The 15,581-nt window shown below is 47.6% G+C and overlaps 1 protein-coding gene across 5 annotated transcripts in view; it reads left to right on the forward strand.

Annotated features, from left to right (window-relative positions):
* LUZP1 (leucine zipper protein 1) overlaps window positions 1-15,104 on the forward strand; it is a 45,743-nt gene extending 30,639 nt beyond the window's left edge. For 3 of the 5 annotated variants that reach the window (XM_085081089.1, XM_085081090.1, XM_085081091.1), the window contains 2 exons: window positions 4,001-4,165; window positions 13,144-14,966. In XM_085081089.1, the coding sequence (XP_084937215.1) occupies window positions 4,001-4,165; window positions 13,144-13,524 (546 nt within the window). In that variant the 3' untranslated portion in view covers window positions 13,525-14,966. Of the gene's footprint in view, window positions 1-4,000; window positions 4,166-5,616; window positions 10,217-13,143 lie in introns of those variants that run through there. The other 2 variants (XM_085081092.1, XM_085081093.1) reach the window with 2 other exon arrangements.
* Window positions 15,105-15,581: the final 477 nt, after the last annotated feature.

Raw genomic sequence — 15,581 nt, forward strand, 5'->3', positions numbered from 1 at the left:
TGTGGATGTTGTCTATTTGGACTTCAGCAAGGCCTTTGGCACTGTTTCCCATTGTAAACTCCTGGAAAAGCTGGCAACTCACGGCTTGGACAAGTGCACTCTTCGCTGGGTTGAGAACTGGCTGGTTGGCCAGGTCCAGAGAGTGGTGGTGAGCAGTGCTCCATCCAGTTGGCGGCCAGTCACTAGTGGTGTCCGTCAGGGATCTGTGCTGGGGCCAGGTTTGTTTAATATTTTTATTGATGACATAGATGAGGGTATTGAATCTACTATTTGTAAATTTGCAGATGACACCAAGCTGGGGGCATGTGTCAGTCTGTTAGGAAGGTAGGAGGGCTTGCAAAGAGACCTGGAATGATTGGACAGATGGGCAAAGTTCAATAAGATGAAGTTTAACAAGTCCAAGTGCCGAGTCCTGCATTTTGGCCACAATAAGCCCATGCAATGCTACAGGCTGGGGACAGTGTGGCTGGACGGTGCCCAGGCAGAAAGGGACCTGGGGGTACTGTTTGACAGCTGACTGAACATGAGCCAGCAGTGTGCTCTGGTGGCCAAGAAGGCCAGTGGCATCCCGGCATGTATTAGGAATAGTGTGGCCAGCAGAACAGGGAAGTCATTCTTCCCCTGTACTCGGCACTGGTGAGGCTGCACCTCGAGTGCTGTGTCCAGTTCTGGGCTCCTCAGTTCAGGAAGGACATTGAGACACTCGAACATGTCCAAAGGAGCACGACAAGGCTGGTGAAGGGCTCAGAACACAAGGAACAACTGAGGGAGCTGAGGCTGTTTAGCCTGGAGAAAAAAAGGCTCAGAGGAGACCTTATCACTCTCTACAACTACCTGAAAGATGGTTGTACTCAGGTGGGGGTTTGGTCTCTTTTTCCAGGCAGCAACTGACAGAACAAGAGGACACAGTCTCAGGCTGCACCAAGGGAAATTTAAGTTGCATGTTAGGAAAAAGTTTTTTACTGAAAGAGTGATAAAGTTCTGGAATCATCTGCCTGGGGAAGTGGTGGAGTCACCATCCCTGGATGTGTTTAAAAATAGGTTGGATGTGGCACTCAGTGCCATGGTTTAGTTGAGGTGGTGTTAGGGCATGGGTTGGACTCGGTGATCTTGAAGGTCTCTTCCAACCCGGTGGTTCTGTGATTCTGTGATTGGATACAGAGCCCTAAACGGTGAGCACTTAGAGATTTCTTTTCAATCTTCCTCCTGGCAACACACCCAGGGTGGAATGTAGCTCTGCAGTGTGTTCTGCAGGTGCTCTCAAGGTCACTGTCAGATCAAATTTGCCAGATATGCAGTGTACCTTCACAGCAGCTAAGCACCTCCACAGCAGCTGAGCACCTGACAGAGCAACCTGATCTCTGCCTGGTCAACCCAAGTGTAACCAGGATCAGCTGGCTTCCAGCCTTGCCTGTGTCAGGAATGCGACCATATGGTCAGTTCACACAAGACAGAGCTCTGGATCTCTCTCTGCATCATACTTTGCAATAAAATCACCCATGGCACCACATAGTCAAAAACCTGACTTCTTGGTCATAGATTATGTATACTTTCAGTTTGTAAATGAGGAATATGAAGTTAACCTAAAAGACTGCAGATACACAGATGTACTAGATATTGTAAATTGTATGCAGCTTAAATTGTTGCATATGCCCTTGGAAAAAGACCCTTTGAAGAGTATCTTCAGACTTATAATATGCCTCACATCACAGCAGCTTGTTTCTGCTGGGATCTGTGTTTCCATTAAAGATGTAGCCATTTTCTCTGGCAGAAGGCTGGGCTCTGAGCTGTCCTTTGAAGGTATCACTGTCACCCCTTTCCAGCTCCACTATCCACAGTCTGACGTGCCCTTAAGAATCTTATTTGGGAAATCTTGCTCTCTTCCATTGCAACCCTCCCTTTGTGTATTGTGATGTGGGCAAATGTCCCTAATGAAGCTACAGGAGGTATCGACTCTTTGTCATGCAGCTCTGTGTTGCAGAAGCAGTCGCTCGTTGGAACGATGCTTTGGAAGCCCTAGGGAGCAGGAGCTCCTGATGAGCTGAGTTAGTGTTGCAGCCTGGGGACCAGCTCCCTCTGCTGCTGGCAGCCAGCCTTCTCGGGCTCCCTACAGACCTGAGGCAATGCAAGACCTCGAACAGTCATTCTGTTAGGCTTCATGTTTTGTGTAGCGAAGTCTGTATTTCTTTGGTGTGATGTTTGATTGATGAAAATTATTAGTGCAGATGTGCCGGTAGGGAGGGAGCAGATGAGCAGCAGTAATGTCAGATGAATGCATGGTTTTCTTATGCCTCTGACATTAATATGACTGGAGCTGGGCTGTCTGCTGCATAAATTGGGCAAAATCCTAAAGGTAGGCTTATCTTCAAGGGAAGCCATCATCCATTCTTCTGATGTGCGCATCTGCTGGAAAAGTCTCCCACTCAGTGTCCAGGGATGTGCTGCCTCTTGCCCCTTCTCTCCCCTGGTTTGGGGACTGTACAGGGCATCTGTGGTGAGTTGACCCTGGCTGGATGCCAGGCTCCCACCAAAGCCTCTCTCTCTCACTCACCTCCGTAACTGGACAGGAGAGAGAAAATAGAATGAAAGGTTCGTGAGTGGAGATAAAGGCAGGGAGAGATCACTCACAGGTTACTGTCACTGGCAAGATAAGTCTTGAGTCAGTGAAATTAATTGAATTATTACCAGTCAGAATCAGAGCAGGATAATGAGAAGTAAAACAAATCTTACAAACATCTTCCCCCTACTCCTCCCTCCTTCCCAGTCTCTACCTCCTCACCCCCAGCCAGCAGTGCAGGGAGACAGGAATGGGGTTGTTGTCTGTTCATTACATGTTGTTTCTGCTGCTGCTTGGGGAGAGGAGTCCTTCCCCTGCTTCGGCAGGAGATCCTTCCCACAGGAGACAGTTCTCCATGAACTCCACTGTGAGTCCTTCCCATGGGCTATGGTTCTTCATGAACTGCTTCAACATGGGTCACTTTTCTATGGGGTACAGTCCCTCAAGAACAGGCTACTCCAATGTGGGTCACTTTTCTATGGGGTGCAGTCCCTCAGGAACAGGTTGCTCCACTGTAGGTCCCTCAAGGGGTCACAATCCTTCCAGTAAACCTGCTCCAGTGTGGGCTCTGTCTTTCCATGGGTCCACGAGTTCCTGCCAGGTGCCTGTTTCCAGAGTGGGCTTCCCACAGAGTCAAAGATTTCTTTGGGTATCCACTTGCATGTGGGGCTCCTCCACAGACTGCAGGTGGGTTTCAGCACTCTTGTGGACCTCCATGGCCTGCAGGGCACAGCCTGCTTCACCATGATCTTTACCACAGGCTGCAGGGTAATCTCAGCTCTGGTTCCTGGAACTCTTGTCTCACCTTGGTGTCTCCAGAGCTGTTGCTCTCACATTCTCACTTCTCTTTTCCTTAGCTGCAATTATTTCTGTGTAATAACTTTTTTCCTTCTTAGTATGCTATCACAGAGATGCTGCTACCTTCTCTGATTGTCTCAGCCTTGGCTAGTGGCAGGTCCATCTCAGAGCCAGCTGGCATTTGCTCTGAGGCACATGAAGGAGGTTTCTAGCAGCATCACACAGAAGCCACCCTGGTAGCTCACCCCCTACCCCCTACCAAAACCTTGCCATGCAAACCCAATTACAGTATCTATCACCATTTCACTCCTGCTGAATCCACATAGGCTTTTACTTAAGCAGCCAGCCAAGCATGGTGGTTTAATCTTTCCTTGAACCTCAGTAATTTTGACCAAAGGATCTGTTCTGTTTTGTGATTGCACCCATAACATGGGTTAAAATTACTGGATGATTTTTGAGAGAAAATATTTATGAAATAGCACATAAATGAGGTCATGTCAGAGCTGGCCTGGTGGCTTAAGTCCCTTCTTGCTAAAGGGATTCAAGCCAGCACCTTACACTGCAAACTTGGGACTAGGACCCCAGTGCTATTCCAGACCCTTCACAGACTGCAGGTCCCAATGCTTTTTATTTTCCTTTGCACAGGATGAAAGCAAAGATTTTGTGTCCAGTTCCAGAAGGAAGAAGTATGGCTCTTCTGAGTACCTCTTACAGGCTGACACTTCGGGGAAAAGGACAGCCACCAAGGTGGAGCTGCAGGACCCTGAATCCAGCTCCCCCGCACCACCAGGTCTCCAAGGAGAGGAGCAGGTATGTGAGAGAAGGTAGTTATAAGACAAGAAGCCAATATCTGAACTGACCTCCCAGTAACCTAGCTTAGAGAAGTTGTCCAGAAAGTCTCTGATCTTGTAGAAGAAATCCAGTCTGAAGTTAGCACTTCCCAGGGCTGCTGTATTTTCTGTTATTTTCTTGTTTCAGCTAGCTTTATGGCTAAGAATATTCTCTGAGGACTAAGAGGCACTGCATCTAGTCATCCCCTGGTACATGAGTCATTCAAGGATGGAAAAAAACATTTGGAGAAACAAAAGCAGAGTCCCTGCTTCTGCAGGCAGCTGTACTACCAGCGTGTTTCTCTAGCAGAGAAACATCCCTACTGCTCTGCCACCTAAAACACATCTTCCTGGACACACAAAGGAGTGGAAAATGGCCTACATTATAGTCATTATGACTAATTGCTTGAAATATGAAAAAAATTTTGTATTTCAGTGTTTTCATAGGGGGCTTCCTTTTGACTATATAGGGGTCCAGGCAGACTTCTTAGGTGTACAGCCATGGTTATGTCTGTACAAAAGACTTCTTTTTTTCTCCCTGCATTCCTTCTTGGCCTGTTCAGCTGCCCAGAGCAAAGTGCATCCTTCCATTTACAGATCATCCATGGCAGGAAATATCTTAAGACCCCAAACCTGTTGCCAGTGTATGCCCCTTGACATTACTGAATCTTGCTATGAGAGCAGCAGGACTCCGAGTGCCCTACAGAGTCATACCTCATGGTGAGTGGCACAGAATTAAGATCCCCGAGGGCCATGGTCCCAGCTGAGCTTTGCAGACTGGCTTTTAAAGAAAGGTAGTGTTTGCAGCAGAGAGTAGTGAACTGACACTGTCTTTGTTGATAGCTGTGGAAAGAGGCAACCCAGCGCTACTCTGTGTGGTCATCAAAAGGTGTAACCCACAGTGATATTCATCTGGCCAGGTGCAGATTGCTGTATCTGAGGCTGTGCTATGCTTCCTTTGCACAGACTGGGTCAACAAATAAAGACTTCAGTAAAGTCACCCCTGTGACATGCAGACCATCATTTGGGTCTTCTGTCTTGCCCAGACCTCCACCGACTGTAGCAGGAGCCCAAACACGACACAAGATGTGCTCCAGCTCCTCTGTTGTCAGGTGTTCTGCCTCTCACTTCCAGGACCCACGTGTTGGGTGTGGAAATGGGTCCATTATAGCATGAAAAAAGCTCATAAACACAACCTACATGAGGCAGGGCCAGGTCCCTCTACTTTGCACTCACTCCCAGCTGACAGAGCCTCTGTCTTCCAAATTCATCATGTCACTGCTCTCCCCCATCCCACCATGGGACTATGATCCTGGTGGGATTTGGGATGGTTGCCAAGGGCAATTGCAATCCTTGTCTGCAGAGCAGAAATGCTCCAGAGGTAGCTGTGGGTTGTGGCCGGTCTGTGATGTTGCGGGTTGTCTCTTTCAGGGTGCTTCCCGGGCTTGTCGAACATCTCGGAGATGAGCTGCATTCCCTTCTTCTCAGTGAACACGGTGAAGCAAGAGGCAGGATAGTACCAGGCTCACAGGGATCACACCTGCTTGTAACCTCTCCAGAGGTTTCAACTAGCCTGAAACCAGTTTTGTAATGCGATTTGAAAGGTACAGGAGCTTTACCAGTGAATTCTTTTTCTTCATTGCTGAAGAGGCAGCTGCAGAGACTTCACTCAGGGGACTCCACTTCTCATCTCTGTACCTGCAATCCTAATCTTCCCTGTAGGATGATAGGTCTGTCTTCATATGGAAACTCTGACTACCTAGCCTCTCTCAATGATGGTACTCCTTGGACAAGAGAGAACTTGTTATTCACTTGCGTTCACACAAGATCCCAGCAGTGTCCCTGTGACTACATCCACCAGCCCATGACAGCTGTCCACCACAATTGAAAGCTTTCAGGTCATCTGGATAGTTTGCATTCTCCTAATACACCCTTGTTGGCTGGGGTAGTGGTCACTTCACTACCTGTATTTCCAGCACCCTTTGTCTATAGGCAAGAGGAGACCATTCCCCATTAGTTACTTTACACCTTGAAACAGCAGGAGAGCAGAAAACGTTGTTTAGAAGGAGTTGGTTCCCTATTGCTGTCAGTCTCTGCAACAAGCTTTGCATGACCTATTCATCACCATTTCAGATCCTGCACCAAGAAGTCATCCACTGAGCCAAACCAGCACAGCAGCGACACCGCCTACTGCCTGGGACCAGGGTGCCATTTACCCAAAGCTTTATGTCTGTCACACTCTGCAGGCAACAACTCGGTGGCTTGTGCAAGGCAGTTGAGTCCTAAGAGAAAAAGAAACAAGTGCTTTTCCTTACAGACAAGCAGAATGTCCTTGTTCCTTCCCAAAACAGGGTGGAGACAGCTGGATTGGATCTAAACTGATCTCCAGTGGCCTGGGTCTGTGCCTCATCCCATGTCTGCCATACCTGGGACCCAGGTATGGTCAGAGACTGCTTCAAACACAGAGGTGTGTGTCCCCATCAGTGCCTACAGGCCACTGAGTGCAGCTGGTGTCATTGACAGGCAGACACAGTCCCCGCTCATCTGTGCTGAGCAAGGTGATTGCACCTGGCTCTCACAGACAGGGCTCAGACAGTCCTTCGTTTCCATCCTATCCTCCAGCTGCTGGGCTGGCCCCTGTACAAACACCACTGCCCCCCCCAGTGTTTCCTGCTGCCTGTCCCTCTCTGCAGCAGGACAAGGATAATGCTCCAAATCAGTCCCTGATCTGTTTCAGAAATGCTGTGGGAAGAGCTGCACCCCAATAGCTTCCATGTCTGAGTTGCAACCCACACTTGTTCCTATATCCCACCTCCAGAGGAGTAGGTACCACAGCCATCTGATTGCCTGTACTGCACCTCCCTGTGCTGCAGCTTCTCCCTGGCCTGGGAAATACACACCTCAATTCTGAGAAGAAAATGAATTTAAAAAAAAATAGAGCTGGTTGCAAAATAGCTATGAAAATATTTATATGAAAGGGATGTGTTTCAGTGACATGACTATTTTTTTTATAAAGATTGTTTAGTGAAAGGAAAAAAATATTTTTGAAAAAAGTGATTTTTTGGGGAATTTTTAAGATGTTTTCCCAAGTGTGTATTTTTAACCCTTCATTTTATTCTTTTACATGTCATGACATATGTCAAGTTGCATACCAAGACAAAAAGATAATGCTTTTAAATTAGTACTGAGTGGCAGCTCTAATAATCTTTAAAAAATATTAAAATAAGTTATATAAACTGCTCTCTCTTACCATTGACATGGTAGTGCTAATAAAATGAGATAACGGGAAAAATTTTTAACTCAAACTCCAAATTAAAAACGAAAGAAAGTGGAATTCTGAAGCTAAATTCAGACTTCTTAACTGCCTCCCCCTGACCCATGTTTATCAGGAAGGATTGGAAATCCTTGTGGATTGTGCAATCTGAAACCACAGTGGATTTTCCTCTGTAACAGTCCTGTGCAATGGCTGTATCCTTTCTGAGCACCCTGCTCTGCTCAGCACTCATGTATGTCAGGTTCACTGCCACCACCCAAAACCAGATGGATTGTCTTCAGCAGCAGCAGCAGCTTCCCTTGCCTCCATGTGCCCTGCTCCTTGCCCACGGCAGATATGGCCCCACAGCCTGCCCAGCAGTTCCCAGCTCAGCACTGCTCTGTGGGGCTGCTGGTCCTGCCCACCACAAGATGCTGCCTCAGACTCTGCCCCTTTTCATGTTCCCCTCAAAACTAAACCTGCTGCCTCAGCAGCCCAAATGCCTCACACAGTACCTGCTTGCTTAACCTGGGAGCAGGTGGGAGGCATCTTGGCATGTACTTGCCTCTTCAGATGTCACAGGGATTCTCCGTCTGCACATTCTCAAACCTGCTGCTAAGTAGCTCTCCAGCTGTATAACCTGTACCAGTCACAGTTGGTGTGGGAGAACCACTGCTGGGCATTGCTGTTCTGCCTCCAGAGAGCCAGCATGTTGTGGGGCTCTCCCCACCCTACGTCACTGCTGGCCAGGACTTGCAGCTTGTACAAACTGCTGGACAGCATGTACATACTGAGGGAGGACAAGGATCACTGTGGGCAGTGACTGAACGGCTTTCCTCAGAGTCCCAGCCCCATCTTGCTGCAAGACACAGGTCCACATACCACAGGACATGCCTACAGATCCAGCAGCTTTCTCCTTCTCACCTTCTTGGCATGGATGTGGCTTAGCATGGTGCTGCCAAAGAGCCTTCCAAGGGATTCCTATGATTCAACATGTGAGGTGAATGTAAGCTTCCCTGTGCCTACCCACAAAATACTGGCTTACCCATCAGCTTTTCAACCCCACTGCTCACCCCAAGAACACGGCCCCATGTCTGAAGTGCAAGGGAAGAAACACCAGCAGCAATAGCTGTTGGGTTTTCTCCTGTCAACCAGGACCAGTCTTTTGCCTGAGGAACTGGGGGGCTTTACCTTGCTGCTCAGCTGGCTTAGCCCCAGCTACTGCCCCAGCAATGCAGCACTGCTGGCACTGTTTGCTGTTTCCAGGTGCTTCTCACAGATGATGTCTCTCCTTTCTCCAGCTGCCTCAGTTATTTGCTCAATATTTTACAGTGGATATGTTGAACTCCTGCTCTAGATTCAGTCTCACTGCTTGTAAATACTGGACACAAATGTCACTTGGTAACTGCACACTGGTTGTTTTTACCAAACCTGAGATTAAATCAGAGAAAGAAAACCCTACCTAGAATGGAAAGGGGCCATGCCCTCTAGTCAATGAGTGCAATAGGAGCTGATTGTATTATTAACCTTATAGCAATGACTTCAGGAAACACAATGTGTTTACTCAAATTGCACACTTTTTTTGAACAGCTGTAAAATAGAGTATATGTGTAAATATTGCCATCACTGAAGAAGTATTTGTAATTTTAGCATATAAATATAACAGGCTTTCCAGTAGGCTTGATGCACAAGGCCATGCATTGATCCCTCGGGTAATTCCAAAGTTGTAAATGTATTAGCTGTACAGAGGAAGTGTGTCAGTGCTTTCTGCTCCCAGTGAACCTCAGCTGCTGGTCCCGTTTGGAAAGCCAGTGGCTTTCCCTAGAAGGGCTGGCTCCAGTCTGAGGGGTTCATGGAATGGCTTCCTTCATGTCCAGAAACACCGCTGCAGCCTGCAGAGCTGTGTTTCCAGCTCCTCAGGTGTGTGGGGTGACAGCTTGGCCACGCACTCACTGGTGTTGTGCAGTGTAGCCTCACGGCCCTCCTATGGACAGGACCCCCAGCAAGAGAAAAGGGCAGGAAGCATAGGGCAGGGTGATGCGCCTTGGTGCTTTAAGAGATACTTGACACAAGCAATTTTCTAGCTACACACTGAAGCAATAGTCACATTGGTGTCATCTCTTAACACAGTAGATTTCATCTCTGCCACCCTTACACACCGTTGAAGCAATCAGGGTGCCGCTCCAGGCCAGCCTCCTGCAGGCTGTGCTGTGTGCAACAGAATACGAAGCCATTGTTTGCAGATGCCTCTTGATGGTCAGAACTGAAGGCCCAAAGGATCATCCACCTGGGCTGCCCCACGTGCAGTGCCGGCTCCTGCTTTGGGGAAGCAGCACTCCAGGCTCCATGGAATGTATTTTTAAAGAATAAATCTATTTTTTTGTATTTGTGAACATATATTTGGGTGGAACAGCTTAGTTAGAAGAAAAATAATGCAAGAAATCTTTCAATAATCACACATTCATCCAAGTTAAGCAGATTTTCCTGGGTTACAGTATTGCCTTTTTCCCTAAAACAAACTTTGTGTCCAATAGAGCTATCAGCACTGTTACACCCTCTTAGAATTTGCCTTTTCTCAGCATGCTGAGTAGAGGAAAGCCAGTGTTTTCCTCCCCAGGCTGCCCATGCAGTGGATACACATGGTGCTCACCTCCTTCCAGTGACACAGTGCTCTTAGTCTGCATGCCAAATGTAAACACCCACTTATCTGCATGTCTCTCTCGACTCAAACACTGTCAGTGCTACAGTATATAACCAATAAACACTCTTCTCTTTTTACATGGATGTGATGTGGTGTTTACAGTAGAGCCCCTGCAGTGCCCATTGCTTGGGGTGCTCCTGTCCCTGGGGGAGGCACTGCTGCAGCAGTGTGTGTGTGTGTCCATATGCATACACTTGGGGGGGAGGTTCAGTGCTGGAGCTGAGCACCTTGCACTTAGTTTTGTTCCTTTGTTAAGACAGGTCTCACACACCCATTCCAGGCTGCATTTCAGGCAGGGATGGTGCATACACAGCACATCAAGTCATACACAGCCACTCGCCACTGTGGCTGGCTGAGCTGGACGTGGCCTTGCTGAGAATTGGGGGTGGAAGGGCATTACTACAGAGTGAAACGAGTTACCACTTGGTTAGAGTTCTTTCACTCTGCCAGTATTGATTGTAGTGGAACCAGGATCCACTGGTCACCTCCTGGACAACACTGGAGTCAGTACAAGTGATGAAGTCTCCTTCACGGTTTCCAGCTGTTTGCAATGTGCAGGTAGCGTTAGCACAGATACAAGTACAATTAGCAGTTATCACTTCCAGGATGAGCCCATGTGACTATAACTTGAAATACATTAATTTGCAAGGGGTGCACTACACTTTATAGAAAAAATTATTTTCCTTGTATCTGGTTTATTCTGATTGCAAAACTCGACATGTTTTCAGAAGCTTTATAAAATGGGTTGTTATTATGGATGGACAGTTTAGGACCCATCCATAGCTGTCACTTCAGCTGCTGCTCCCTGGGTACAGCCCATTAATGCAAGGTGAAGTCCTACAGAGACACTGTCTGTTAAACATTTGTCTAAGAAAACTAAATTTGGCTTGGCTGAGCCCTTTCTCACCCAGTTTACAAAGTCAGCTACTGAACATCGTTAAAGAGATCGTTATTTACCTGTAGCTATAAACCTGCTGTGTCTGGCCTGCTAAGAGCAGCAGAGATCTGTAAAGGTGCCAGTGGTATTATTCTCCAAAGCTGCCATGTCTTCTCTTCAGTCTGTTCCAAAGCTCTAGAGCATACCACATAGGGGTTCTTTGCCTTCTGGTTCAAGCCCAGGCTCACCACTGCTACATGGGGACAATGTAGGATGTGTACTAGCCCAGTGACCACCTACCACGCATGTTTTCCAAACCTTTTTTTTTTCTACTCTGATCTTTTTGATCAGTCGCACATGCTTGCTTCAACAGGTTTAGGCGGTCCTCCAGTTTCCTACAAACAGGTGTACTGTCATTATTCCAGCTGCAAACTTCTGCTTCAGTTGCACCTGTGAGAAGGTTGCTGTAAATCATCTTTATTGGGGAGATGTTGAGCCAGACTCTGTGTGCTGCTCATGCCCAGGTCATCAGTGTCTTGCGTTCCTGATCAGGCACTCACAGAAAGCAGTGTTGCACATTTACCTCCAGAATCACATGCAGAGCTGCTGAGGCAGCTGACAGCTCTTCTTAACTCTGATTCCTGACCTTGTAAACAGCTGCTCAACACCACTACCACCACCCCAACCCGAACAATAAGACTAATGCTCACAGCCCTGTAGAGAGGTGGGGAATGCCAGCAGCTCTGGAGCCAGTCCCGCTGACCTCTGGATGTGTGCAGCATTGCTTCTCATGGGCACAGGGTACATTGGCTGTCTGTATCCAGTCACTCATGTTCCCAGCAGCCTTCTGTCAGCTTCCTGGTGTTCTTATCCTTGTTATCTTCAGTAACATGCTTGTCAATCCAACGGTCTGAAACCCAGTCTCCCTTCCTTCCTTTCAGCAGTTGCACAGATGAACGTACACAATTGTTTTCAAATTCTTGTCGCAGAGGCTTACAAAATTGAGACAAATAACAAATCCAAATGATTCACAGTCCATATACTGATTCCAACCACCATCCTACTTGTGCTGAAACTTCTTGCCATCCCCTCTGCTGGTTTCTTGGAATGTGTTCCCACCACTTGTGGGATGTGGACCCTTTCTCCAAGACGGGCCATAAAGAGGGCACAACAAATTGCACGTGAATCCCAAAATAGGTGGATATAATCCACAGCTGTCAGAGCAGGCCTATGCTAGGAGCAGCAGGTGTTTGCCATGAGCCTGGTGTCACAGATACCAGGTGGACAAAGAGCGTCACCAGTTCTGCTGCAGGTTAAGGCAGAGGGTCACAGCCAGACAGTGTTACTGCACTGGGAGTCAGCCCTGTGCCAGAGCTTTCTGGGCAGAAAGACGTAACCATAACAAAGACATTTTACCTCTGTCCCTACATCTCATGACAGCTCCAAAGCAGGGATTTCCAGGTTGCAGATGTCCTATTGTTCCTCTCATCCCAACTAGCACTGCCTGTTCTCCTGGTCCCTGTTAAGTTTAAAGGACAAGCACTGGCATTCCAGTTACATGCCCTGGGATGATAGTTTCCATCTCCTTTGGGGTGTTTAACATAGCACAAGGCATTCAGTGGTTTCATGTACTGCAACAAGTGGTCAGCAGTATACCACCAGTCACTACCAGGATACTGGACTACTTCAGCCCATCTCTGTCAGCAGACAAAAAAAATGGAAGAGCATCTTGTATCCCACACTGAGCTGGCATTTACCACACCTGTTACAGGTAATATGGGTATAGTCCTTCCCCAGCTCCTTCAACTGCCCAACTACAGCTATTACATTGTTTCCAAGTAAGAGCTAATAATACATTAACATCTTGTACAAAAATCAGTGAGAGGTCCTCTGCTGATTTAGGGGCAAGTGAACCCCTTCCTTCAGGGTAAGGTTAGATTCATCATCTGGGCAAAACCCTACTGTTCTCACTTTGTCATTCAGGTCCTGGCTGTTGATGGTGGCCAGTAAGAGCATTAGGGCAACCCATGTCTCCCTGTCCTGTAAGAAAACAAAGCCAGGCCTGAAACCTTTGAAACTGTGTTGAGTTAATCCATCAAGCATTTAATGGGGTGTCTCTTCCCTTAGGGCTTGCCAGGACTCACAAGCCTCTGGGCTTTGCATGATCACAGGCACAAACAGAGTAGAAAGCAATTTCAACAGGATGGATTGTCACACATGTGTTCTCAATGGGAACTGACCCCTTTGATTATCAGGTTTGGAAGTGTCACTTGTCAGCAGCCCAGCAGGATAAAACTCTCAAATCTTTGGGTTCCCATAATTTCCCCAGCCATCATAGGCAATGATGACTGGATGTCACAAACACAAATCCCAACTGTGACACTAGACATCAGCATGTCCTTTGACCAGGCCATCATCTCAATCTGTTGTACCACTGCTTGCCTGCTACCCTGTCAAATTCTAATAAATTCCCCATTTGAGGGCTTGGTGCCACCTCCAGAGCCATGAGTTTTTCCCCAGATAGTCAGAGCTGAGTTCAGGCTAACAGATATTTTTTGGCTACTCCCATTACTTCCACTATATTTAAAGCTTTCCTTGACAGTATAAATTCTTAATTCTCCATCTGCTTTTTATTTGGGCCCCTGTATCAATTAGAAATTCTAAGCACATTCACAGGGATGTTTGTGACATTCCTTATCAGCAGACCATTGGCAAAAATTCACAAAACAGATCAGGCGGCCTGAACCTCAGACTTTGGCTTACAGTTTTTTTAACTCCTTCAGGTCCTGTCACAAAGATGCAAAAGGGTTAATGGCACATGACTAGAGGAAGTGTCAGCTGTGTCCTTCTGGCTGCTCATTGTCCCTTCTAACAGCTCTGCTCCTTGCATGTAGGGTGTGTAACTTTAGTCAGGTGTTCCTAGCACTTGGGCCTTTCCTGAGGGAGGGATTGTTCCTCCCCTGGGTGGCTTCATCAGCTTTGACTCAGGGAGCTGAGGCTGTCAGGAGCTGGAGGCTTGCTCAGGGAGAGGTTTCCCACTGGTCTGTTGAAACCTCTTATCCTGCCAGCCCCACTGCCCATTCCAGCCCCTTGACCTGTGCCTGTGGGTAACTGGGCTGTGCCCTATCTGCCCAAATCAGGGAAAGTGTGGGTAGAGGCCAAGGGGTTTGCTGATCATATTCTATGGCTCTTTGAATCCTTCCCCTAGTCCAGTAGCCCTCTAACAAGAGGTTAAGGTGGTTGGGGTCCACTGATATGGCCATGGTACTCTTCTGTTCCCCTGCTGCCAGCGCCAATACCCTTCTCCCTTTAAGAGTAACAGGCTCGCCTCTTTCCTTGGAGTCCTCATCCCCAGCCCAATACATTACTCACTGGTCACTCTCTGGCCTGTCACTCAAAAACACCTCTGAACCCCAAAATCCCCTCACTTCATCACTTAACATCTGATCTCACCCCCAGCAGGCTCCAAACTCTCCAAACATTCCATTTGTTTCCCCTGGTCTGAGTGGGAATTCAGCCCACTGCTGACCAAATCCTGGTCCCACCCCTGGGGTTGCACAGACAGTGATACAGGGGTGAGTGCCACAGGGATCCATGGACTGTCCCATCTTAAGGGGTCGCACATCCTTTTCCTCCACTTTATCACCTTCTTCAAAACTATTTTTCAGGATCTGCCCAGGTGTTCCTATTCCACTCCTTGAGCTCTGTGATTAATTCCAGGATTTGGTCAAAGCTGGGTTTTGTTGCTGGTGCCAGCATGATTTCAAGCTTTTGTTCTAACAGATATGTCTGTTCTCTTTCTCTTTTCAGTTCTCCTTTAACACCTCTATCTCCAGCTGCTTCTTCAAGCTCCCTGTGCCTGCATGAGGCATGCCCTGGGATGCACATACAGCTCTTCTGCTTTTCCTTTTTCCTTTGTTTCCTTGACATTATCTATTATTTATGATGCTGTGGGGGTTGAAACTCTTCTCCTTCACTCTCTCCATTTCCAGAGGAAGAGAGGCACAGCGCTGCCTCTATAACAATTTTCAACTGGCAAACTGGCATGATGTCAATAAAGATTTGCCCAGGCTTACAAAACTGAAACAAATTATATAGTCAAAGAAGACTTTCTTTATAAACCAGTTAAACCAAATAAACTAATTAAAGCTCTGCCAACATTTGAATACAGGTTCATGATGTCCAGTGGAATTCATATGATCTGAGTTAAAAATGCTGAAGGTATTACAAGAGTAACCCAGAATGTGCTTTCACTCTCCCAAGAAGGTGCAGCCCTTGAGGGGTTCCTTGGGATGCATCCCAACCCCTGGGAAGTCCCCAGCTGCTTAGCTATTACTCTGAGGGCTGACTCAACTAGCAGGGCTTCACCTACAGCCCAGTCTGATCTGTGGTCAGATCTGGTCATGTTAACTCTCCCAGACTGAGGTCTGACTTTCTGTCCCGCACCACAGTTGCCGTGTATCTGTGACAGAAGTCAGCCAGCACGGGGGCTGTCAGCACCACACACCTGAAGCCAGCCACTGGTCAGCAGCAGGCATTGTTGAGAGGCCTCAGTTCCTGCTAGA

The sequence above is a fragment of the Lichenostomus cassidix genome, chromosome 23, assembly GCF_008360975.1.
Source record: "Lichenostomus cassidix isolate B80296 chromosome 23, HeHo_3.0, whole genome shotgun sequence".
In the NCBI taxonomy this organism is placed as follows: Eukaryota; Metazoa; Chordata; class Aves; order Passeriformes; family Meliphagidae; genus Lichenostomus; species Lichenostomus cassidix.